Source organism: Leucopleurus acutus (genome assembly GCF_964270905.1).
Source record: "Leucopleurus acutus genome assembly, chromosome: 10".
Taxonomy (NCBI): Eukaryota; Metazoa; Chordata; class Mammalia; order Artiodactyla; family Delphinidae; genus Leucopleurus; species Leucopleurus acutus.
Window position 1 is genome coordinate 77,860,076 of NC_139153.1, and position 26,835 is coordinate 77,886,910.

General features: G+C 37.1%; 1 protein-coding gene across 1 annotated transcript; it reads right to left on the minus strand.

The window, feature by feature from the left end:
• Window positions 1–26,835, minus strand: CRISP1 (cysteine rich secretory protein 1; the record flags this gene model as incomplete). Its single annotated transcript, XM_082848416.1, is given in 9 exon segments — window positions 1–128; window positions 1,261–1,349; window positions 3,470–3,561; window positions 5,099–5,243; window positions 6,411–6,505; window positions 10,306–10,434; window positions 13,114–13,181; window positions 26,674–26,680; window positions 26,683–26,835. Coding segments are annotated over 9 exon segments (810 nt in total). The 5' UTR covers window positions 26,740–26,835.

Sequence of the window (26,835 nt, forward strand, 5' to 3'; positions counted from 1 at the left end):
CTATTTTATCTCAGTGGGACACAGGCAACTAGCTTTGCAGAGTCGTTGAACTGACAGGTGGCTGCAGGCAGGACCTCGTGTCTGTGTCTTACAATTACTGTATTCATTGTAGTAGATGCAAGCGTTCGCTGAAAGGAAGAAGCAGGGTTACCCAATATTGACTCAAAAGCTCATCTCTCATTTTCTCATGCATTTATAGGTGAGTAGAGGGCTTAAGAGATGTATATTCTGTGTTATATAGTCAATATTCTTAAGTAATACTTTTTTTCTTTTCTACTCTCATTTCACTTCTATTGCATTTTTCAATTCCATTGTAGACATTGCTTTTGTCTCTTGGATAAAAAAAACCTACCCCATTCCCTGTAGCAAAGCTAATTAGTAGATATATGATCTTTCTCCAAGTACATTTATTTTCAGAAATGAATTACTGAAAGTGATAGGATTTAAAAGCAAAGGGAATGACCTGGTCAGGTGAAGGAAAATAAGTTTTTTGGTCTTACAAATCTGAAGGTAAAGGATATTTTGGGGGGGGGGGGAGGTTTGTTATTTCTCCACAAACTTATTGAAAATTATGATATAAACATATCCCTGTGGAGTAAGGAATTATACCTGCAGGAAGCTCTATAAAAAGAAACTTTTGCTATCTAAGGAAATGAACATGTAATTGGAACTCATTTGGTTAATATTACATTTTAGGTAAGATTTACTTAGGAAATAAAAGGAAGTGCGGTAAACGGACAGTGTGATCATCAGCTAATATCTTCCAGTGTGTCTGTCAGTGGAAACTTCAAAGAATAAGGATCACTCAGTAAGAAATTGCCGGCCATGATAAGTGGTCAGGCAGGTTAGGGAGGTTATGACCAGCAAGTAATCTGAGAACGCCGGTAACCTGAAAGCAAGATGTCTAACTTCAGGGCTGCAATAAGAGAACCAAGAAACTTTTTATAGAGCAGAGAAAAATTTATACTTATATTAACATGTTATCCGAGGTGCCCATATTAGGGTGGGAACTTTAAGCTTTAGGGTGGAACCTTGAGTTTAGACTTGGACATTGTAATTTCCAATCCAAAAGGTTTAATCAGTGGTCTTCTGGGTCACTCTGGGGGTGGGGGAAGGGAAATCAGAGAACGTTGATTTTTCCTTTGGGATGATTGAAGAAAAAGTAATAGAAAAGTACAATATTGTTACATGCTTGATTTTAAGGACACACCGCTCCCAGATCAACAGTCAAGAGTAAGCACACTGAGATGTAAAACTTACTACAAAGTTTATCTTCACAGTTATTTGGACAGTCTCTGCATGGAGTTCCTTCATTATAAGGTACATTCTTTTTGTCAGGATCATTGCCCCTTAAAAAAGAATAAAGAAAAAAGGGCCTAATAAAATTGATGTTTGAAAAATGCATATAAAATTTTACTCACTATTGAAAATCTATTAAAATAATTTAAAACAATGAAACAATTTTTGAAAACCACTTGTATGTAATCTCTATGACATGTAAGATTTCTAGCCTTAGAATGAGAATAATTTATCTTTTTGAATGTACCGCAGGCAACTCTGAGGTGCTAAGAATATTTTGAGACAATTTGCATCTCTTTGGACAGTCAAGTTCTAACAAGCAGGGGGCTTTAGAAACATTTATGATAGGACTCTTATCCTTATTTATACCCATAAGGACTTGATAAACATTTATGTAAAAGGGCATGGTTCTTAACAATGTAAGAAAATTTTTAAGTGAGTCAAATTGGAGATGTTCTAACTTCATCTTGCCCTATATCATGAGAATTTTGATACATGTCAGTGTCATTTGTAGAAACACGTGCACTATTATAGAAGATGAAAGTACAACAACATGGATAAAGCCAAAGTGTTGGAGTTTGGGGAGAGAGAATAAATGAGAATTTCCTGTTTTGAGCCAATTTAAAATTTCAGAGAAGACGGTCTTCCCTTAGATATCTAAGAAAACAATGGGGATTATGGCTGATTTTCACTTAAATCTTTTTTCCTTTTGGAGTAGAGGAAGGTTTATTGCAGGGCCAAGCAAGGAGAACGAGTGGCTTGTGTGTGCTCAAAAAACCCCAAACGCCTGATTTGCACTTAATATTGAATAAAAAATAAAGTAAATATTCTAGTTGAAACAACATTCTATCTGATATATTTCTCCTTGAATGAACTGTTAAAATTTGAATTTATAAAAGAAACATTACTTAATTCAGCAAGGGGTTTTGTCAGACTCTTGGCCTCATCTTTGGCTGAGAAAATTCTCGTTATTTCAGCCCCATGTATTCTACTTTTCTGTGTTGTCAGAAGTTTACTGCAGACCATGAGCTCCCATAAGGATTTAGTACAATTGATGCATTGTATATGCAAGGAGACCTTACTGTCTTTAGTACTAATCACACAGATAAAATCACAACAAATATTAAGTACTGAAATCAAGACACGATAAAACCAGAAGAGAGCCCACATAGAGCTATTGTATGAATATGTTACATCTATTGAATCTACAGGGACAGTGGAGACCTCATTTAAAGTGTAAATATGGTAACTTACTATGAGAGAAATCAATTTCATTGATTCATGTTGCATATCTTTTATTGTGCTACACACATGGGAACTGAGAGTTCAATAACTACCATACTTGGAGCTCATCTTATGGAGGAAAGACTTGTGTATTGAACAAGTAAGCACAGGTAGCTGAAGGAGACATATGCAGACCAACAACTTTCCTTAGCAGAAGAACATTTAAACTGGCATTTGTAGTAAACTAATGGAGGTTTATATCCAGCTCAGAACAATCCCTGCTTTCTGATAATCACCACTCAAGCCACACAAGTGGGTCCCTGTGGGTTCTTGCAGTTACCTTTTCTGAAGTTGACCTTGCTTCATAACCAGAGGTGACAAGACAAAGGAGTACAGCTGTCCCTAACCAGAGCAATCAGAGGATCTCTTCTTGGAATTTTTGCTCACACCTTTGGTTAACATGTAAATTTAATTTCTAAAGGAAATACATATGTCAATACTAAAATGCTAAATACAAAAACACTTGGCTTTTTCATTTGTTCATTCTTGATACTCCACTGCATTTTTGCCCTTGCATTCTAAAAATACTCTTGCATTGTTAAAATAAATATCCTTTTTTTTTTTGCTTAAGCTAGATGAAATTTGTTTCTCTTAACTAATAGTGCTTGAAGAAGGAATAACACATAGCCAGATGACTGGTCATAGTGCCTAATTTGAACATTATATTGAGATAAGGATTTATTTAGAAAAATATAAATAAAAATATGTGCGTGTGGGTGTAGTGTTTTAGGTGTTGGCTAAAAGACATTGTATCCCTAAAGTTCTTAACTGATAAGAAATATTTATTTGAGTTTTATTTTATAATGGTTGAGAAACTAAATTAGGGAAACTAGTAAGGGAAATATATTTCTAAAAGCTATGTGAAGCTAAGCTGTAAAATACATACTCGTGACAATAGTGACAAATGTAGAGATACTGAATTCCTTTACGACATGATGATATGCCGCAGCCAATAAGGTAAGAAGTGGCCCAAACAACCTGTAAAGATAAGGTTATTTTATTAACAATTTGGAGTTTGCTAAATGATTACTCTCCGAATATTGTTGTCCTTGATTGAAAATAAACACACATGTTTTTAGGATGCTTTGAGCATGGCGTATTAGGAAGTCCTAGAAACAGGAGGATTCCCACGTGTCTAGATAACACACATACATATGCACACCCAGTTGCCATCGCTGACCCTGACTCATTCTCTTCTTCTTATCAAATCTGTATGGAATAACCTGATGAAGGCTGCTTGGTGATCATATAAAAATCAAAGCATGGAAGGGACTTTAATTAATCATCAAAAAACTGGCATGGTGGAGAGTAACGAGTTGACCTTCGAGAAAAAATTGAGTCAGGTTCAAAGTCTGTCTCTACCACTTCCTGGTGGGATGGTATTTATCAGTTTGCTTTATGTCTTGAAATTTCATTTTCCTATTCCTCAAATGGAATATAATAATATTATCTTTTACATCATAGGTATTTGGTGGGGATTAAATAATAAACCTTTTAAGTGTTTGGAAGAGGAAATATTAAATTACTATTCCAAAGTAATAGAGCTCATGCTCTTTTGATGGAAATAGTGGGGGCTAGTCTACTTTTATCTAAAAGAAATGGAAAGTAGGAATTGACGTCACACATTTGTCATATTTTTAGCTCTCTGGGTAATTATTTTGGTTTTTATCCTCTGTCTGATAACGTAAATTATATAAATAAATCATCTAATGCTATAATATTCTTGGGTTCCTGGCACATACTGCTTTTGTCCAAGGATATCAGTCTTAAAAGAAGAATGCTATTTGCTAATCTTTTACCTAGAAATGTCTGCATTGCTATACATGAGTGATTTAAGTCTATGAGTTTTAAATGCACTATCTTTGTCAGGTTTTAACATTAATCTTAAGTAGGCTTTATTTTAAGTAAATTTTATTATAGATTTTGCAGTCACATCTGAGTCTTCTGCTTTGGGGACAACAGCTGTTTTTCCATTTTTGTATTTCTTGCACGTTCAATGTTTAAATCTATCCATTCTGGATAAGTTTTGTTAATTTATTTTGTACTGGAAAATAACTCACCTGATTTAGATATTCAAAGTCATTTTTGTAAATTAATTTATTATCTACACTGAAGCCCAACGGTATTTTAAAAACATGAATCAGGTTAAATCATTCACCTGTTTAATGACTTCTACTGCATTTAAAATACAATGTAAAATTGATGATAGCTAATAAGGCTCCAGTGACAGAGTCCCACTTCCCTTCTGTGTTCATCTCCTTCCACTCTTGCATTTATCAAGTTTCAGCCTCCTTTTCCAACCCCTTCCCTAGTTTTTTCTCTGTCCTTGCACATACCCAGATCCCAGATACTAGTTTCCAAATATTATTTCCCACTAAAAGTAAACAAAAATCTTTAAAGGGTGTAAGTTTGCAAAAAATGGATAGAATGATTTTCCATGGTTCTCATTCGCCTATTTTCCACGCATGCTTATAGTCACTTAACCAATGGGTATATTTGCCAGCACACAGTTTACCTGAGTGTAATGCTCAATCATCATGTCATCATCTGTCGAGGTCCATTCCCCATACTTGAAATATTTAGACTCACTGTACCAGATTCTGATTACGTTTGACCATGAGATAGGATAAGATGTCAGATGCATATTTTCTCCACAAAAAGTATCTGAAAGGAGGAAGAAGGGCTAGGTCATACTCTACAAAATTTGGAAATACTTTATAAGGATACTTTTCGTACTTTTATTCTACAAATGTTTCACTGGGCATCCAAGCAATGTTTGATAAGAGGAAGCAAACTCAGCTCTATCTCTGCTAACAGTTTTCTTTCTCACTGATGAATAAACTTGTGGTGCTCAAGTTTGCTGAGAATTTGACAGTAGGGGATGATCTGCAAGCTTGGGAATCAGATCAACCAACATTTCAGTCTCTGCCATGTCCAAGCTGATGGAGAAGGGTGCAACCAATCAGAATAACCTATGCATTGTAACCAGGCCCATGGCTTGAAAGCAGCCACACAGAGGTATTCAACACGCATAGACCTTGAAATAAATATGTGCTCATTTAACCTTCCATCCTCTTGTGACGTGGGCCTTGATCAAATATATTTGGGAGTAAACTGCCCTTGTCTGGAGCAGGGAAGACTCACATTGCTAATTCACAGCTCAACAACATTGGGTAAAGATGCCCAATAATCTGTAAATATAGCAGGGGGACTCACATTGCTAATTCACTGCTTAACAACATTGGGCAAAGATGCCCAGTGATCTGTAAATATGGAAGTTTCATTAATATTTAAAAATATTTATAACAAACAAGTATCCTATAAATGTTATTAATGTCTGCTTGTATAGGAGGTACTGATGGCTTTTCTGGAAACCAGCAGGGATCCACCTAATATACATGGCATGAGATGGACTCATTTTTGAGCACCTAAAATTGTTCTCATGGGCAGCTTAGTAGAGTTGGATATAACTCACTTCTCAACTGTATTAGTGTTCCAAAGCTAAGGATAGCCCCATGGTAATATTGTGAGAAGCTGAAATAAATAGAGTGGAAACCTTCTAGCTATACAGCTTTCCAGCTAGTCATCATCATATTACTGAATTCTTCTGTGATAGTGACAGCTTTGATTCTTTTCTTTTGGTGAATCAGGAATTTGAAAATTTGAATTTCCAAATTCAAAAATTAATAATAATGAAACAGTGCAGTGGGCCACAATTCCTACCATTTATGGGGCAAATGTAAATACAGACTAGATGACTTAACTTACCCATACCAGGTTACTTAACAATTCCTGAGAACTTTTGAGCAGAAAGGTGTGTCATATACCTGCTTGTAATTCGCCTCTTAACTGCATTGCTCTCTACCAATTCACAGTCTTTTGACAACATTCTGGCATTTCTTGCAGCTTCTTCACTCCAATTCTACAGGTGAAATACAAGCACATGGCCTTATTAACATTTCCTTGATAAGATTCTAGTTTATTGTTTCTAAAAATCCAAGGCTAGCAATATCCTCAATTGTATTAGCTAACAACTTAAATCACAGCACCTCTCTTAAATATTTTGGTTGGAAGAGGAAGACAAATCTTTCAATCCATCGTCTTAGCCCTTGAATTTACAAAATCAAAATTTGGCAGTAACATTCAGTTGTAGCTTCTCTTTCAGAAATATTAAAGAATTTAAGCAAATGCTTCCAGTAAAACAGACCAGGGTTAGAAATCCATCCCATCATTTATTAGTAGTTTTACCTCTGACACATTATTTAATCTCTTTGAATCTCAGTTTTTTTTTCATCTGTAAAATATGCCCCACAATTCATACCCAATAGCTTGTTCAAAAGTTTTAATGTGATAATTTATGCAATACATCTGTGACATGATAAATGTTATGCTACATGCTCAATAAATATTTCTGTGATTAGAAACATGTATAGTATTACACATCTCCATCTAAATTATGAATAATAATAGCGAATCATAGCTAATACTTCATGCCAGGACCTCTTACCAATTCTATATGTATATTCTCTCATCTTTACTCATAGCAATTCTACAAGGGATGCACTGTTGTTATCCCCATCTGCAAATCAGGAAACTGAGGTGCGGAGATGTTGCATAATTTTTCAGGATAATACAACCAATAATGGCAAAAAGAGAATTGGAATCCAGGTTCTTCTGGCTCTGGCGTGTGTGCTCCTAACTTGTGATGTGTGTCAATTGTGCTAAGCTGAAGCATTTTGTTGGGTTTTTCTCCAAAGTTCATGAAAGGCAGAAAATCTACTAAAAAGAGACAAAGTTTGTATCTACAAATATGAGATCTTTTGTGTAGAAAAGGATAACACATTTTTGTGATTTGAATGAGTCACAAATCAAAGGACATGAGACTATGTCCACACTAGTTATGGGACTATGTGACGGATGTTCTCCCAGGCATTCTTTCATTCTCACATTATGCACATCCCCTTAAAAGACTGTCCCGATACCTGCATGCAACACATTATTACCAACAAAAGTTGTGGCCTTTCTTATTTACTACAGGCTTTCACATAAATCATTCAGCTACGCTTGAGAATAATTTTTGGATGATGCCCTAACTTAGGTTTTCAATATTTTTTCTGACATCGAAGAAGTTTCTCTCTTATATGCATAGGCTGCCATCTGTGTGAGTTTTACAGAATTACCCCTCAGGTTGATGAATTGGTTAAACTGTGAGGTTAATTAAGTAACTCATTAGCCTAGGGTCAAAGTAAAAATGTGGTTTTTTAGGGTTTGACTGTTTCATGCAAGAAAAGATGTATTTCAGTGATGCATACATCTAATTGAAAAAGTAGATATGACATAACACATCCCATTAGGGCATAGCACCTCCTGGCAGCGGGAATACCATCATTGGACTCACGAGCATAAAATCTTGCCTATTATGACCAGGTTACCAAATAAGTAGGTCTGGAACTTATCTGGTTAATTTACTGCTGATTGCTAGTTGTGCATGCGTGATGCACTACCCATACCCAGCTCACTTTCTGAACTGAAGCACTTATTTCCTCTTAAGCTGAGAGTCCTGCCCTACTGTCTTCTCTAAAAATTATCCTCATTGGCGAGAATACTCACTTCCCTGTGGCAGCCCACATCTAACAGCAAGTAGCTGTAGTAACTATAAGTGCCATGTAACCTCCCTCCAACTCAGGACAAGGTTGTACTGAGTTGTCCTAGTTGTACAGCTTCCCGTAGGATTAGCTGAGGCCCCTGTTATGCCTACATCACAACCAAACTTCTTTGTATGCCCTATGTTGCTTCTCTCTCTGTATCCATGGTCGGTGTAAATCTGGAGATATTCCCCAATAAGCATCATGCATGCTAATCTCCATCTCAGTCTGTTATCTTATTGTGTAAACTACCTGCACCATTAATTGCAAACAGTCTGTAGTTCAGACCTCTTTGAGGAAGCTCTTTAGGATATTTCCTCTGATTAATGTTGCTAAGATGCTAAGTTTTTTTGTGATACATCCGTGATTAAAATCAAAAGTAAGTATTCATGGTTATGGCAACAAAGTTATGAATTCTGGCTTTAATCAATGGTTCTATTCACATAAAGTTCTAATCCCATGTACAGAAACTTGTTTCATTTTTGGAAAATCTCTGCCTGGCGGTTGTGATTGGCTCTTTAGCTCTACTGTAATTCTATCAGTTCCTTTCTGTCTGTGCCCTATGCATTATTTATGGAAAAACTCAACTCCCATATTCCCTTTAAAATGTTACTCAGTTTTACTGGTGCACTTACTTTATCATCTTGTTGATCTCTCATACCTTTGCACCTCAGCACTTGAATATATTCATTCTATATATTCAAACAATATGTTCTAATGTTTCCTCTGTATTCACCTTGAATCCACAATAATGAAGTCTCTGAAATCAGAGACTATATTTTCTGTTCACTCCGTAACTTCTTTACTACATCCCAGCTACACTTATTTGCTCATCTGGAAACCAAGGATTTTGAACCCTGTTTGTCCTAAGGAAGGTAAAGAGTTAAGAGCAGGTGCCTGGAGCTGTGGCCATTTGTATTTGAATCTGTACTGATCCAGTACTTAGGACTTTGGATGCGCTACCGAATTTCTCTGAGGTTCAGATTCACTATCTGTGAAATAGAGATGATAGTATCATCTACATCACAAGATGACTGAGAGGATTAAATGAAATAATGCAATACGCTTCTAGAAGACTGCCTGCCAATCAGTAGTAAGCACAATATGCATGTTAGCTACAGTACTCACAATGCAAGAGTGCCTGTGCTACTACTGGCTTTTATTGTTCTGGATTCTAAGATGACCAAGAGATAAATTTCAAAATCATTTTTTCTCATCACTAGCTTCCTTCCTCTTTGTCATTTGCATGAGGAAGCTGTCTCTTAGAATCACTTCCCATAGCCTGCATTATTTCTGACCCTCGTTACTCTAAGCCAGTCCAGGGCTAAAGAGCCAGGTTTACGATACCAAAAACCTGAGTGATACGTCCGGGATATAACATAGGTGAGGCTAATCACCTAATACATCTGAGTAGTCCCTAAATTTGTTTGTCTGACAGCACCTAGTCTGCGCATGCAGCAGGTTTATAGTGCAAAAACAATTTCTCTTTTCTCTTATGGGATGCCAGGAAACTGGGAAATAGATTTGCTAATATTTGTTCATCTGGCAGCACCACCTGGCTTAGAACCTGGACATCTTGATTCTCAGAGAGTGTCTTAGCCTCTGGGCTGCTGCTCAATGAAGACAGCTGTGAAATGCCTTTGTAATTTATTAAACAAAGTCTGCTACACGGACGATACTGACCGGCAGCGTCAGCATCATCTAGGAGCTTCGAGTGGTCCCCACCCCAGACCTCCTTAATCAGACCTCAGAGAGTGGGGCCCAGGGACCTGTGCCTTACCAAGTTCTTCAGCTGATTCTTAAGCACGCTTAAGTTTGACAAGCACTGTCTTAGGGTCCATTAAGAGTGAAATTAGACTTTCTGCGTTGGAATTGTGGCTCTGTCATTTACTAACGCTATGAGTTTGGGAAAACTACTTACCTTCTCTGTGCCTCTGTTTCTTCTGCTGCTGCTGCATGATCGGTTTGTTTGTGAAGACCAAACTTTTAGTATATGGAAAGCAAATAGAACTTAAAATCTCAGTAAACACCGTTATTATTATTGGCATTGCTGTGGTTGCTGTTTAATTAATCTTACCATTTTTAGCATGTTGCTGGCTGGTGGAAATACTCCTCTCCTGAGGGTGTTATGTACAGTCACTATTTCTTCTTGGACAGTTGCCGGTTCCATAAGGAATGTATCATATGGAACTTTAGGTGGTTTTGCCTGTTACCAGAAAATTATTAGTCTTACTTCTTTTAAGTGGAATTTGCAATGCATAGTATATTACTTGTAGACTTTGTGACATGAATTTATAATTGATGTTGAATGAATAGTGATCTACAGCATTTTGTAATCTACAACATCTCAGTATATTAGTCTCCATTTCTCCAGTGCTGGTTTTGAGGACTTCTAAACGTCAGCCTGACATTATACAAGTCTAGAGAACAGTGACTGTTCTGGTTGTGACTGGTTTTCTTCAGATTTAGGATTGGTATTTTGGACCATGTTGAAGCATTTTATTGGGCAATGTGCACCACAGTGGAAGATGTTTTGATAATATTACACCTTTTACTGACCGACTTCCCTTCCTTGGCACATTCTTCACCCCACCTAGAAGCCTTCTCTCTGCTTCCCAAATAAACACTTGCACTTGAATATTATTTAAAGGTATGCGTCTAGGAGAATCTAAAAGATTCATTATTGAGTACAAAACCTCTAATATCTTCAACCCAGGTTCTGCATCTCTGTCTTATTCATATGAGAAAACATTGGTATTTGTATCAGTATGTATACATACAAAATAGAATTCAAAAAAAATTTGTAATATGGAATTGACAATAACAGTTTTGTTTATTATTTGTTAAAAGAAACAAAATAGAATTCAAATCAACTACAGTCGAGAATTTGTGACCGTTCTTTTCATTTGTTTACCTTTTATCCTGTAACTCACTAAGAACAATGCATGGCCTTAATATTTTAGGTTAGCATTAATTTTTATAAAGAACATCTTCTTTTGTGTGTGTGTGTGTGTGATATATCACATGTGTTTCATAGTATTTTTTTTAAGTGACAATGCTTATGTAGTATATTTTGAGTGGTATCTATTCCTCAACTACCACAAGACTATCAATACAGTTTCTGAATGGATGGGATTCAGCCATACCTTGCTCAAATATAGAAGTAGTTATTGTCATTTATTTTATATCAACAGTTTAAGGATATCGGGAGAAAACTGTAAAATCAGTAGACTCCTCTAGAGACTGTCCCCTGTGGACATGATTTCCTCGAAAGCACACTCACGAGGTGTTATTTTCCTGTCATACAGCAGGTAGCCTGGGCTAGATTTGAGGGAAGGTTGGGAACCCATGATCCCCTTACAAGTTTCAGATTATAATTCTCCTTGCTCCTCTAAAAAAACCCTGCTCCGGGCTTCCCTGGTGGCAGTGGTTGAGAGTCTGCCTGCCGATGCAGGGGACGCGGGTTCGTGTCCCGGTCCGGGAGGATCCCACATGCTGCGGAGCGGCTGGGCCCGTGAGCCATGGCCGCTGGGCCTGCGCGTCTGGAGCCTGTGCTCCGCAACGGGAGAGGCCACAACAGTGAGAGGCCCGCATATCGCAAAAAAACCAAAACAACCCTGCTCTAGTGAAACTCATGGCAATTAGCTCTACCTACATCATTCCTGAACATTTCCTCTCCTACAGTGGTTTTCCTGTCAATTTCTCTCATTTATAGAAATGGGGTCTCCTAAAACAATTCATCTTGTCCACCCCAAATTCTGCAGTCATATGGAGGGACTTCAGCATCCACATGGATGACTCAACCATCTGATATCTCAGAACTTGAACTCTTCCTCTCTTAAACCTCTCCTCCAAGGCTTTTTAGTTCCCCACCGTGATGGTCACAGCCTATACCTGATGATGACTCCAAAATGCCACACCTCCAGCTTACTGGAGGACTGTGTATTGGGCAAGAGCTCCACCTGGTTTCTCTTTGGGAAAAAAGTGTGAGTGAAAAGATCCAAAACAGCACCCCAGTAATCAATATATATGGATTTTCTTTCATTGATTGAATTAAGCGCCTTCGACTTTTGACTTCTCCTGTTTAGCATATGAAAATAAAAAAGGCACTCATGTTCTTTACCAAAACTATTAGCTTCAGCTCATCATAAAAATATTTTGGGTACATTAAAAAATGTAATATTTTCTTTATATCATTGAGGTTATTTAGAGGTACATGTTAGTTGATCATAAAATATTAGGAATTTATATCTTATGAGATACCATTGAATGTTTGGTTTCTGCTGTGTGAATGTTGAAACTCTTGTTTTTAATAAGCAGTGAGTTTCAGGCCTCATATATTAACCCCATTGCTAACAGTTCCTCACACTTCTCTCCTTGCTGCTGCACCTTTCATTTTATATTTGATTTGGATGTTATAGTCATAAGTCAGAGAGCTCAATTGGGATATTGATGAAATACTTACCTTTTCTGGGTAAAACCTAAAAAATAATACCTTTTTCCCATTTTGTCTTGGAAAATGCATGGATCGGTTGTAAAGAAAGTAATTCCCGCCCTACATTTTTAGCTTTTTTGAATTATCCAGAGAGGCTATAATGACATAGGCACAGGCCCATGGAGCCGAACTGCTTGAATTTACCTTCAGGCTCTGTCACTTCCCAGTTATCTGACCTTGAACATATGACTTAACCTCCTTATGTTTTGGTTTCTTTCTCTGTAATCTGGGATTATGAATAGTACTTGCCTAATAGGGCTATGGTGAGAACTAGATGAGTAATGGGCATAGGGTCCTCACAACAGTGCCTGTAACAAACTGAGTTCCAGCAGAGGGGTAGCTCTTATCCTCTTCTCAAAAGTAATCATAAAACATACAATCCTCACATACTCTTGTAATCAAAACGTGCAGGAAGACGGCAGCAGCAGCCAGTAATAAGAAGTGTTTCATTGTCATCCCTGGAAAGAAAAGTTACATAAATTTAGACTATTGCAAACTTGTGGGATAATGTTTTGTAATAAAGCCTTTTTTGGAAACACTTTTACATATACCTGCAGCTTCTGCAAAAAGAGACCTGCAGGATCAGAGCAAGGTTGAATATGTTAGTCATTAAGACCAAGAGAAGAAGAGAGAACTGTGATTGGAAGAATAATAGACTTAATGTCTTAATCCTTGTAACCTTTGAATGTGTTACATTGTGTGACAAAAGAGAATTAAGGTAGCAGGTAAAATTCAAATTGCTAGCCAGCTGACTTTAAAGTAGGGATATTGTCCTGGATTATACACATGAACTCAATGTCATCACAAGGGTACTTGGATTTGGAAGAGAGGGCCAGTGTCAATGATGGATTATGAGGAAGACTCAACTAGCCACGACTAACTCTGGAGATAGAGGAAGGAACCATGAGCTAGAGAATATGGGCAATCTCTGGAAGTAGGCAAAGACAAGGAAAAGGATTGTCCCCTGGGGTCTTCCTGCTGAATCCTGATTTTAGCTCAGTGAGCCCCATTTGGACTTCTGACCTCCAGACTATAAAATAGTAAATTTGTGTTGTTTGAAGATTCTGAGTTTATAGGAATTTGTTACAGTAGCAACAGGAAACTAACATAAAACAACAAGGTTCGATTTGAATTCTCTATTGCCTATAGCGAGGAGGTGGGACGTTGGTACAAGTGATGTATGTACATGATTTAGAGACATTCTGTAAAGTCTGATCACTCTGCTAAAAATGATTGTCATTGTGAGTGGAGCAAATCAGAGCTAATATACCCTCTCTTCTATTTCTATTTGATATAAGTTGCTGATGCTAGGATATTAATAAGCATAGGTTATTAAATTTGTTTGGTACATTCTTTTTACGATCTGACAAATTTATTTCTGAATCAGTCCTGCTGAGTGGGAAGCAGAAGAGGCTAACTGGTTCGTATTTTAAAGAAAACTTTCAAAAAGCAGGTTAAGTGATTTGTGCAGAATAATACACGCAATGCAATTTGCCATTGCTCTCAAGCTCCTCCCACACACTGCCAAACATATTTGTATGAAAAGAATTCTGTAAATCAATTTTTTCAGAGAACATACACATACAATCTGTCCCTTATTGCACTTTTTTTTCCATCTTTTTCTTTCACTTCCTCTCTTCCTTCCTCCAAAATGTTACAAACCCTCAAACCCTAAGATAGTAATATAGTAACACAGATGATGAAATATGCAACCTATTCTCTTACTTAGTCCTCAAAAATCCAATAAAGCCAATAAGTTTTTACCTGAGTTATTGAAGAAAAAATAGAATAAAAAAGCTTCTGAACTGGGCTTCCCTGGTGGCACAGTGGTTGAGAGTCCGCCTGCCGATGCAGGGGACATGGGTTCGTGCCCCGGTCCGGGAGGATCCCACATGCCGTGGAGCGGCTGGGCCCGTGAGCCATGGCCGCTGAGCCTGCGCGTCCGGAGCCTGTGCTCCGCAACGGGAGAGGCCACAGCAGTGAGAGGCCTGCGTACCGCAAAAAAAAAAGCTTCTGAGCTATATAGTAGGTTGATATATACACACATATTAATATTTAGACCCCTTACACTATATCTCTATATCTCTGTATCTCTGTCTTTATTCAGTGAACTGTTATTATTCAAGTTAGTCCCCTTAATGAAGCTGTCTATAACTTCTGTTGCATTTTCTAAGGGAAAATTTTGGGGGGTGGTGTGTATGCTCGTTATCTTAATTGTTATGATGTTTTCTGGATATACACTAGCATGTACCTCAAAAAAGCTGTTATAAAATGTTTAAGAAATTCCAAAAATATTACCTGTTTCACACCAAACAACTGGCATTGACAATTTAGATTTTATCTTTCCAGTCTTTTTTCTTATGTGTAAATTCTGCACTTAGATTTATACATAAACACATAATATACCCCCAAATCGTATTCAGTAGCATTTCTATTGTTATTATATGTTCATTAAGAGCATCATTTTGATAAGGTGAATAAGTTGTAACTAACTTAAGATTTTGGCTAAGTTGGATTTTAAGCTTTAATATTTTTCTCAATAAGTAATGTTATCATAAATATTTTAACACAAACACCCAGCCATTTTTAGGATACTTTTTATAAACTACCATAGGATTTGTGCTTCAGGATTGGAAATTGATTGAAATCTTTGCACTTTTTTCTTTTGACATGATACAAAACTAATTTTACTTCTAAGTATACCTGATACATAATAAGTGTTTAATAAATATTTATTAAATAAATTTTATAGTTGAAATAATTGAAATAATAATTTAATAATTTAAATAATAATTGAATAATAATTTCAGACACACACACAATCTGCTAATCAATACATGTGGTATAATAAAAGTCATAGTGATCCTGGAGTTAAAATACTAATGTTTTATCCTAGGTTTTCCTATTATCTATGATACTGATAAATCCACAAGTTCTCTGAAAGTCAACTTATTTTTGCTTAGAATGAAATCCAACAAGATGGCATTCAAATTCATAGGACTACAAGACACAACCAACTCTTTAGAATTGGCTACTATTGTTCTTTTTAGAATGTTGCAATCTGCTCAATGGGCTTCCTAATCCAAATTTGAAAGCATATGTTACTTTATAAATGGATTATAATTCTGATAGATGGCCTTTGAAAGCATACAGTATCCCCCATATTACTGGAAATAGATAAAAACAACCTGGATATTTTACACAGAGATATAATATCTTTCTTCTGTCATAAATGGGTGAAAAATCATCATTTTGTGATATAAGATACATAAGGAATTAGATACAATACTGTGTATTGATGATTTAATGTCAGAATTTATGGGCCAAACTTATCGTGACCTCGTGAGAGTGTTCATGGGACAGTCAGTGTCACCTGGGATTCCAGTTACCTTAGCAACTTTGGCTCCTCCAAAGAACTTTGATCGGTTGAAGTTAAGGGCAACTAAGCCGCAGGGGACCTCAGATTTTTGAGCCTAAGTTTTGGCTTGGGGTCTATGAATAGGTAGAATGTGTGCATTTGACCTAAAACTCTTCAGAAATCAGAGGCTACGAGGAAAATAAGAGGATACCTTTACTTAAGGTTCAAATATCCACTTGGAGCAACTGAGCCAAAACAGAGAGGTAGAGGATAATACCTGGGCATCAGTAGTATATTAAGCATTTTAGAATGAGATTGGATCCAAGTAGTTATAAAGGCATCCTTGTTGGCCCATAATTATTATAAAAGTACAGACTGGGCTCTGGGATCGTCTTCAGAGGTAGAGTCAGAGGGTCAGGTTAAAGGACTAGAAAGCAGCAGGCAATAGGCAGAGCTTTTGGCAAACAGTGACTCCAGCAGAAGTGACCAAGGTGCAGAAATAGAGATGAAAACTGGAGAGCGTGACTCCGAGGTTGAGTAGAGGTTATGGAGGTGGAGAAATAAGTGGCCCCAGGGTTAGAGACTCCGGGGACACACTGAGGCTTGTTTACTGGAGAATTAGAACAAGGGTAGCTTCAGGAACAGGACCAGGGCCAAACCTCCAGAATGATCTGAATGATTCTCCACTGCCTGGAGGACTCAAAACCTGGATACTAAGCAGGCCATTTTTAACTAAGGAATTCCAGTTGCTTGCACAGTACTCAGGTAAAGGCAGCTCTTCTGAACAGAAGTATTACAGAGCAGCTGAGATATCAGCTCACTGATGCTCCTTAACTTGAGCATCAATCCCTACTTAACATAGTTATCTAATAAGCAGTAGGCAATTTTAAGCCCCAAATCAAACTATTTTCCAATAGTAATACCGGAAACTTGATACACTATTAAAATTAATTTTCCCTACATTTCTGTTTCAGATTGTATGCCTTATTAACGTATAAACAGAACTTGGATATTTGTAACTTAATATTTGGTAGGAAGAAAGATCAAAAATGAGGGAAAAGACTAAGGAGAACTGAGTCCTGCCCTCTGGCATGCCCTTGGGAATGCATTCTCATATATGGATTAAATTGTTAGACCATGTCCTTCTCAGAAAGCACTTACAGGAAGAACAGTTCCTTCCTTCCCTTAATTAAAGAATTCAAAAGAATGAACTCTACAAGGATTAGATCATCAATCCTTTTTATCTTCTTTGCCACAGTGAATTTGTAAATTTAAAAATAATTACTAAGGTATAACTTATATTTAGTAAAGTATGTAAATTTTAAGTGTACAGATGGATAAATTTGTAAATATGTATGTACCTGTGTAACCACCAAAGCAATATATATATATAAAATAGTTCCACCACCCAAGAAGGTCTCTGGTTCCCCTTTCAGTCAGTAATTCCTAAGAGTAAAAATCATTCTGATTTCCATAATTATGGCTTAGTTTAATCAGCTTTGAAACTTTACATAAGCAGAATATATATAGTTTAGTATCTAAACTTTTTCACTTAATATTATGCCTGTGAGATTCATCCATGTTGCTTTTAAAGAAGTTTACTTTTGCTAATAGCTGGGTAGTATGCAGATAATATAATTTATTTACCCAATCTATTATTAATGAACATTTGGTTTGTTTTCAGTTTAGAGCTATTACAAATAAAATTTCTGTGGACACTTTTTCCATATGCCTTTTGATACATATTATTATTTACTTTTTTTGGACATATACCCAGAAGTGGAATTATTAGGTTATATGGTATACATATGTTTTCCTTCAGTAGGTACTGTCAAATATTTTTCCAATGGAGTTGTAGAAATATATACCTTTTTACTTCTACCAGCTTCATATCCTCACCCATACCTGGTATTCTTTTTTATTTTTTTAAAATTTTATCCATTATGTTTATGTAATGGAATTTCATCAGGGTTTTTAATTTGTATTCGTCTAATTACTAATGATATTGAACATATTTTTATATGTTTGTCAGCCACTTTGATACCATCTTTTGTGAAGTCTCTGTCAAATTGTTTGCTCGCTGTTGTAATTAGGTTGATTGCCTTTTTCTTATTGGTTTGTATTAATTCTCTGTATGTTCTTGATATAAAGTATTTGTCAAATGTATGTATTGCAAATCTTCTTCGCCTGTCTTACTTTCTGAACTCTTTTAATTGTATCTTTTGTTTTAAAAACTTCTTTATTTAAATACGTTCCACTTATCTTTCTTTCTTTATGGTTAGTGCTTGTGTTTGTGTGTGTGTCTGTCCATCCTATTTAAGTCATGAGTCATGAAGTTGTTCTAAGCTTGATTTGAACATTGATAAAATACTGAAGTCGAACAAAGCTGGAGGACTTATACTATCAGATATCAAGATTTACTATGATTCTATAGTAATTAAGAAAGAGTACTAGTGGCACCACTGTAGATAAATGGACCAGTGTAATATAATGGAATATGTAAACAGAATCACATATATACTTACGCGGTTTATGACAATCCATGAAATGCCTGTTGACTGCCAAGGTAAAATTTGAAACCAGCCTGTCTTCAGTTATAAAAGAGACAGAGGACCCCTGTCTTATGACTGGCTGGTTGCTTTGGAAGCAGTGTCACATAGTTCATGAAATAAAAGATGCCTACATTGGCACTTTAAGATGTATATAACCACATGGTAATTGGCCCTACATGAAAATCAGTTTCTTGTTAGCCTTGCTACAAGAAGTTCTCGAGAGTGATCTGAATAAGTAATATTACACTTGCATAGTATGTCTAAGTTTATTAATCCCTTTATTAAAAGCATGGAAATAGCTAACATTTACTTTTTTCCCCCCAAAGTGGTTATGTTGTTTTATTTACTTTTTTATTGAAGTACAGCTGATTTACAGTGTTGTGTTAATTTCTGCTGTACAGCAGTGATTCAGTTATACATATACATTCTTTTTTATATTCTTTTCCATTATGGTTTATCACAGGATATTGAATATAGTTCCCTGTGCTATACAGTAGGACCTTGTCATTTATCCATTCTATATATACTTATTTGCATCTGCTAACCCCAAACTCCCACTCTATCCCTCCCCTACCCCCTCCCCCTTGGCAGCCACAAGTCTGTTCTCTAACTAACGTTTACTTTTACATTATAATGGATGGTGCTAAGATAAGGCTGCACATTATCTCTTATTTAACATTATGACAATGCTATTAAGTAGTCATTTATCATTAATCTCACTTTTCAAATAACTAAACCGACACTTAAAATCATAGATCACTTACCCCAGTTCACACAGTTTGTAATATTCAATGTTCTGATGAGACCCAGATATTTGGCTGTATAGTGTGCTCTTGCCTTTACACAATACTCCACACGGAAGATTTGCTCTATGAGGAAGTCATCTCAATGAAAATGCTTACAAGAGATTCAGGAATTTACAGCAGACAAGGGGTATAAACACATAATAATCACAACAAATCTAGAGCCTGTGCAGCCTACAAGTCATGATTGTGGATGTGTTTCTAGTTTGTAACCTAGACTACGTCATCTAAGAACCTCACCAGTCTTAAACTTCCACAGTGGAACAAGCGGCAAAGATTAGTTGCATGATTCACTGGAGCCACAGTCAGAGAGCAAGACAATGAAAGGGAAAGTGACCCCATGGCCCAGAAAAGAAGAGCAGCTTATCAGCTTTCTTTGCATGCAAGAATGGATGCATTCAATAAATATTTATTGAGATACTAATATGTAACATGCTCTCCCCTAGACACTAAAGAAACCTGAAATAATCAAATATATAAACTGCTTAATCTCGTGAAGTTTGCAATCTAGCACCTGGTATATAGTACATACAATGTATTTATGGCAACTGCACTATAAATGCCAGACACTGAGATTCTGGGAATGAAAAGATAAATAGTCCATTTTCCTAAGGAGCTTCTTGTTTAACAGGAAAACTACCTGCGATATGAGAGCATTCTAATAAAAATTTGTCCAAAGTCTTGTGGAAGCAACGGACTGCCTTGAAACGTCTGGAAATTTTAAATCATATTGTATTAGATACTAAAATACTCTAGATGCCATTTGAGCTAGATGAGGGCAAATAAATAAGACTTTTAAAGCAAAGAAGGACATTGCTGCACAGACGGAAATCATATATGAGTGTAGAAAATCACAGGTAAAATCAGATGTTTTTGATTTATTATTCTGAAAACTTGGGAAATGCTTGTTTGCATGAGTGCATGGCGTTTATATTGAAGTCTCTACATAGGTTCTGGTATCCTTTTCTTTTTTTTTTCCATTGTGGCTTATGCCTTTGTTCTTTGGAAGAAAGAAGACACTATTATTTAATAAAAATGTGTTCCTTGGGGGCTTCCCTGGTGGTGCAGTGGTTGAGAGTCCGCCTGCCAATGCAGGGGACACGGGTTCGTGCCCCGGTCTGGGAGGATCCCACGCCGCGGAGCGGGTGGGCCCGTGAGCCATGGCCGCTGAGCCTGCGCTCTGCAACGGGAGAGGCCGCAACAGTGAGAGGCCCGCATACCGCAAAAAAAAAAAAAAAAAAAAATGTGTTCCTTGGATCTTTCCTGAGAAAGGTCAATTGAATACCTATCTACAAGGGAATGAAATAAGGCAAAGAGTGTGTAGTCATGAGTTATTTTGTGTTATGTGTTGAAATGGGGGATAGGAAATAAAAAATAACAGAAAGATTGAAGGCTCTTGAGACAGCATTTTCTAGCTTTCCAAAGAGGTGGTAATAAATGCCTGGAAAACAGTTTGTGAGAAAGGATGACTAAATGTCATTCAAAAATTGCTTACCTCTAGCCATAAGAATTTGTCGTTGTTGCTGGAGAGGAATGGTAGTAAGCTGGAAGCATGCCAAATCTCATCTATAAATCTTTTAATATTTTGTGGACAGAGAAATTCATGTCTCAAGTAAAACTCACAAATTACTGAGTAACTTTTTTTTTCTTCCACATGGTAAAAAGAAAAGCTGGAAGAGAATTCTGTTACTTCATCAAACCAGCATGGTTTATAGATTGGAAATGTATGATTTGTCATTTATGCCTTGCTGCACTGCTGTTTAGAAAGAAGAGTGTTGATTCAACACCAAGTCAAGTGTTTATGGAAACTTAATTGCTTTGGTTTTATCTGTTGGTCCTGTCAACTCCTGGCATTGCTCTACCCAACACAATGCTGTCTGCATTTTTATCACTGATGTCTTCATAGAGAGTTGCTATCCAGCTTCAAATATGTTTTTTTTTTCTTTTTCTTTTTTTTTTTTCAAATATGGTTTTAAAAGAATTTGGGAAGTGTTGGAAAGCACAGAGTAACTTGATTTGCATACGAGTCTGAAGCATGGATGCCAGTTGGCTGCTTCACTCACATCTCTCTTATTTTCATACATTGTTCTTTTTCTGTTTAAGCTTCTTAGCATAGTAAGAAATGATCTGCCATGACTTTTTTTTCTAAAACAGAAAATCAGGACACATTGGTCTAACATATGATAGAATAGAATAGAATTGGAATTATCCCCCAAAATCTTTTGGAGATAGAGGAAGACTAATATGTTTATAAGCACATCATGTTTGTTAAAATATATGAATTAAAAAAACTTAAAAAAATCAATCATTTACTTGAAGGTTGACTACCAAAAATTTCAGAAAACACAAACATAAATACAGAGAAAGAAGAAACCAGTGTCTGTGCGTTAAACGCTGTTTGAAAAAGATATTTGTACAAGAAAAGTTACATACATTATGGCTATAATATCCTTAGGATAAGAGTTAACCTAATAACATCTCCTGTAAGAACTTCCTGCTGAGATGTACATATATATATATATATATATATATATATATATATTTTTTTTTTTTTTTTTTTTTTTTTTTTTTTTTTTTGCGGTACACGGGCCTCTCACTGTTGTGGCCTCTCCCGTTGCGGAGCATAGGCTCCAGACGCGCAGGCTCAGCGGCCATGGCTCACGGGTGCAGGCGCTCCGCGGCATGTGGGATCTTCCCGGACCTGGGCACGAACCCATGTCCCCTGCATCGGCAGGCGGACTCTCAACCACTGCGCCACCAGGGAAGCCCTGATTGCTTCTTCACATCAGTCAGTAAAACTGTACGTTTGTTTCAAAGTCCTCTGTGTCGCAATGCCTCAACAACTCTAGACTTGCCCAGAAACCTGGGCCCTACACCTGAAATTCTCTAGACCCTATGAAATTCAAACATCTGTCACACACAGAATAAAGTCAAAGGAATTTTTGGAATATAAATTCTAAGAAACCTGGATATTACAGCCCTTTAAACTTATTTCCCACTCTTGTCCTATGATATATAGCTTCTGTAGGGGTGGAAAACTTTTCCCTTTTTCTTTTTTAGGTTCTTTGGCTGGCCTAATAATTAAATTGATGTAAGATAGATTAAAAGGAGAAAACAAATTTGTACGTATGGGCGTCCCCATAAAATAGACTCATAGGCAGTCAGACAATTGAGGCTTATACACCATCCTGAGTTACGGAGAAGTGGGTAGGGGTCTGAGGCTTCAAAGGGGAGTGAGACAATTAATTCCCAGGAGGATGAGAAAAGTTTGGTAAACAGATGTTTGCCCTGCCATACAGATAAGTCTTTCTGATATAAAAAGTTATCTCTGGTAATAGCTCTTTCCTAGTCTAAATTAGTTTAGACAGTTAAAGGAGAGGCAAAAAGCTCTTCCTGAGTCTGCTGGGTCCTATCTGTCTTCAGCTGAAAACAGTCAACGTGCCAAAGTGGCACATTTGGGGTGACGTATTCTGCTCCCCTTCACCACCTTCCATAATCTGGAATGAAAGTCAGTACACAGTCTCTTACTCAGTTTTCCTTTTTTAATTCTTTACTTCTTGTAATACAGCTCATTTCAAAGCTTAGTGGCTTCAAACAATAAATATGACCTCTGACCTCTCAGTTTCTGGGGATCAGGAATTTGGGACCGACTTGACTGAGCAGTTTTGTCTTAGAGTTTCTCATTGATTGCAATCAGATGCAATCGTCTGCAGGCTCAGGCATCTATCCCTCCTGACGGCTTAACTGTTTCCAAGTTCACTCATTCATACCTCTTGAAAACTGGTTCTGTTTGTTGGTGGGACCTTTCGTAGCTCTCCTGATTGGCCTTTCCACAGGGATGCTTAAATGTCCTCACAGTAGGGCGGTTTATTGTTCCCCAGTAAGTGATCCAAGGGCACAAAGAGAAGCTGTGATAGTTTTACCATGTAGATTGGGAAGTCACACACTGTAGTATTTCATTGGTCACACAGAGTAGCCCTAATTCAGTTAAGAAGGATATCACACAAGGGCATAAATAACAGGAGGCAAGAATTATTGGAGTCATCTTGGCAGTTACAGTCATAAACTCCCTAGCCCCGTCCCCTTTTTAACTCTATGTCCAGTTTTTCCTATTTTCAACTTAAAGACAGGCTTGTAATTTCTCTCCAATTTTCAGGAAGACATCTGTAGGAAGCAGGAAGTATAAAAATAGTATGTTCCTCCTTTCTCAGAAATAAGAGTGCTGAAACATCATGCCTAAAACTTAAAAAGAAAAGGAAGGACAGATAAATAAAATGCACCCATACACAAAAGAGTTCGTAGCAACGCCAAGTGCCGTAATCACATGGATCTTTCTAAAATATGACTATAGATATCCTCTGCTTTAGCTCCTCTCTAAAGTACCTAGATAACAGTTTCTGATGCACATTTCCTGAGATGTTTTACAAAAGTGAACCACGCCCACCAGCTGGAAGACATTAACAACTTGATGACCCTGAGCACATAGCTCCAGGCCTCCTGGAGCCTAAGGACTGATAATGGTAACACCTGTGCCACCACCCTGTTACCTCACCATTGGCCAGTCAGAGAATTGTGCATGAGCTCATCACATACCCTGCGACACCCCTCCCTCACTGGGCTTTTAAAAATGCTTTGCTGAAAATTTTTGGGGAGTTCTGGGTTTTGGGGGGCATGAGCCACCCGTCTCTTTGCATGGCCCTGAAATAAACCTTTCTCCAAACTCTGATGTTTCGGTTTGTTGGGCCTCACTGTGTGTCAGGCACACGAACTTGCACAAACAAATATTCAATATCTTGTAATAACTTATAATGGAAAAGAATCTGAAAAAATATACATATAACTGAATCACTTTGCTGCACACCTAAAACTAACACAATACTGTAAATCAACTATACTTCAATTAAAAAACAACCCCAAAATTGTTATTCTAATAAGCATATGTGTTTGATACATTTTTATTAAATAAAATATTAATCATCTGAGAAGACTCTACTGTTCCTGACCAAATATTTAAGAATATTCAATAGGCTGATTCGTTAATTTTTCAATAACTAAATTTTTAAAAAGACAAAACTAATAGCTGCTAGAGCTTGGATTTTTTTTTTTTTTTTGGTTCTTCTAGTGCTAAAGTCATGATGTAGGGACTCCCAGTTAAAATGTAGTAGAGCTTCTAGAATCAGTGTAAGAAATGAGTATTAACGGGGGCGGGGTTGGGGGGGCGGGCAGGTAATGACTCTGTCAGCCTGGAAAGAAGCTCCTGTGCATAAGAATTAGCACCTGACCCATCTTCTTTAACTTCCCTATGATTTTTTGGTGAAAGGAATACAATGCTGTAGGAGCAATTATTCCATTTCTAGTTTCTATCCTACCTGAATTCCAGCCCACGGATCCATCATCCTGGCTCAATTTTTCGACTAAACATTGTTAGTAACAACTTCTCCTGGAATTTGATGACTCTGAGTAAAAGCCTTAATTTCAAGGAGTTAATTCCCACTGCTGTTGAAAAGTTTGCCTCTCTCGTATGTGTGTGTGTGCGCTTTGTGTTTCTCAAACAAAGAACTTAACAAAGAAGACTTGTTCAGTAATTATTTGTTAAAGAAAGGAACAACAAAATGAAAAGTAAGGGAAAAATTGATATCACTTCTTTCACTATTATAAGACAAATAGGCACAGGATTTTAATTTAATTTGATTATGTTACACATACATATTCCAGATTTTTGATAAATTAAATTTAAATACATGTATTGCCTAGAATACCTTCTATGCTACTGACCAAGACAGCCTTAACAGCTGGACAAAATGTGAGGCCTCTTCCTGACTATGGGCCCTTGAACTCCCTTTTATTAGAGCATTTACTTTAGAAAACTTGGAATTGTAAAATCTTTTTCTCTTCTTTGAAATATGAAACTTCTACAACCCAGGAATGTCTTTCTCAAGGACCTTGCAACCATCCTTTGAAATGTAACCATCAAGAAAAGCAGAGCCACTGCTCCCAGCGTCTGTGGGAGGCTAGGAGCCTAATTTCAATAAGCAACAATTAGTAAACACAGAGGCCTAATCAAATGGACCGAACTACCCCTTAATGCCCTCTAGTAATTTTCCATTAGCTCACTCCAGCATTTAAAATCCTCTGTCTTTTTTTTCAAATTAGTTAATTTTTGGCTGCGTTGGGCTTTCTCTAGTTGCTGCGAGCGGGGGCTACTCTTTGTTGCGGTGCACGGGCTTCTCATTGCGATGGCTTCTCTTGTTGCAGAGCACAGGCTCTAGGGACGTGGGCTTCAGTAGTTGTGGTGCACAGGCTCAGTAGTTGTGGCGCACAGGCTTAGTTGCTCCATGGCATGTGGGATCTTCCCGGACCAGGGCTCAAACCCGTGTCCCCTGCATTGGCAGGAGGATTCTTAACCACTGTGCCACCAGGGAAGTCCCTGCAATAGTCTTGAATACAGTTTCCAGTAACCCTGGGAAATGGAGAGACTATCCTATATGGGCTATATAGCATAGTATCAGTACTTCTATATCTTAAATCTAGAATAGGAATGAAAATACGGGCTCTAACTTCTAGAAGAGAGTCACCTAGAAGCAAATTGTTTGTGACTTATTTTAAGCATTTGGTTTCTCTATTAGGATGGACATTAGAAAATCCTGAAGTGAATTTATAATGTGCTATGTTTCAAAAAATGTTAATATTTGTGGAAGTACTGTGTACACTACATATCCTACACAGAATTCCCCAGTGGTTCTTTATAGCTTTTATGATATATTTCATAGTATTAATGAACAAATCACTTCCCTCAAAAAGTGATCCTACCTCTTTGTTCTCCTTTGCCTTCTTAACCACTTAAACTTCATTTGCAAATCTCTGCGTTTTTGTTTGTTGAGTAAATCATTTGATAGCTGCTTCTGGTAGGGGTGGATAAGATAACACAATGAGCATATTTGTGTAATATGCAAAATCATTTTATCTCCCGTTTTAAAAACTTGTAAACTGAATGGGCTCTTTTTACTTTATAATGACTTTCCTTGTTTGTTGGCTTTGATATCTTTTATTCTTATGCTCAAAATATTTGCTGATCTTTGGCTGTCAGCTTATATTTGAGAATGAAACACTACAGACGCTGACAAGGAAGCTCAATCTGTGAGGGCAGAATTAGCAACTGGTACACTTGACCATAGAGGAATCAAACAACAATGTGGCTTTCATTTTAGAGATAACCCCAAGATACTCGTGGATTTACCTGCCAGAGTTTAGTAAACTGTACTGATGGAGAAGAGTGCTTACTGGGATGCTTAACCCCAGGCATGGCTTTTCTTTGCTCCCAGAGTGAATTCCAAGTGATAATGAAATTTTAAAACTTGTGACTCTCTTTTACTCTTGCTTTTTTCCCTCCTCTCTTCTG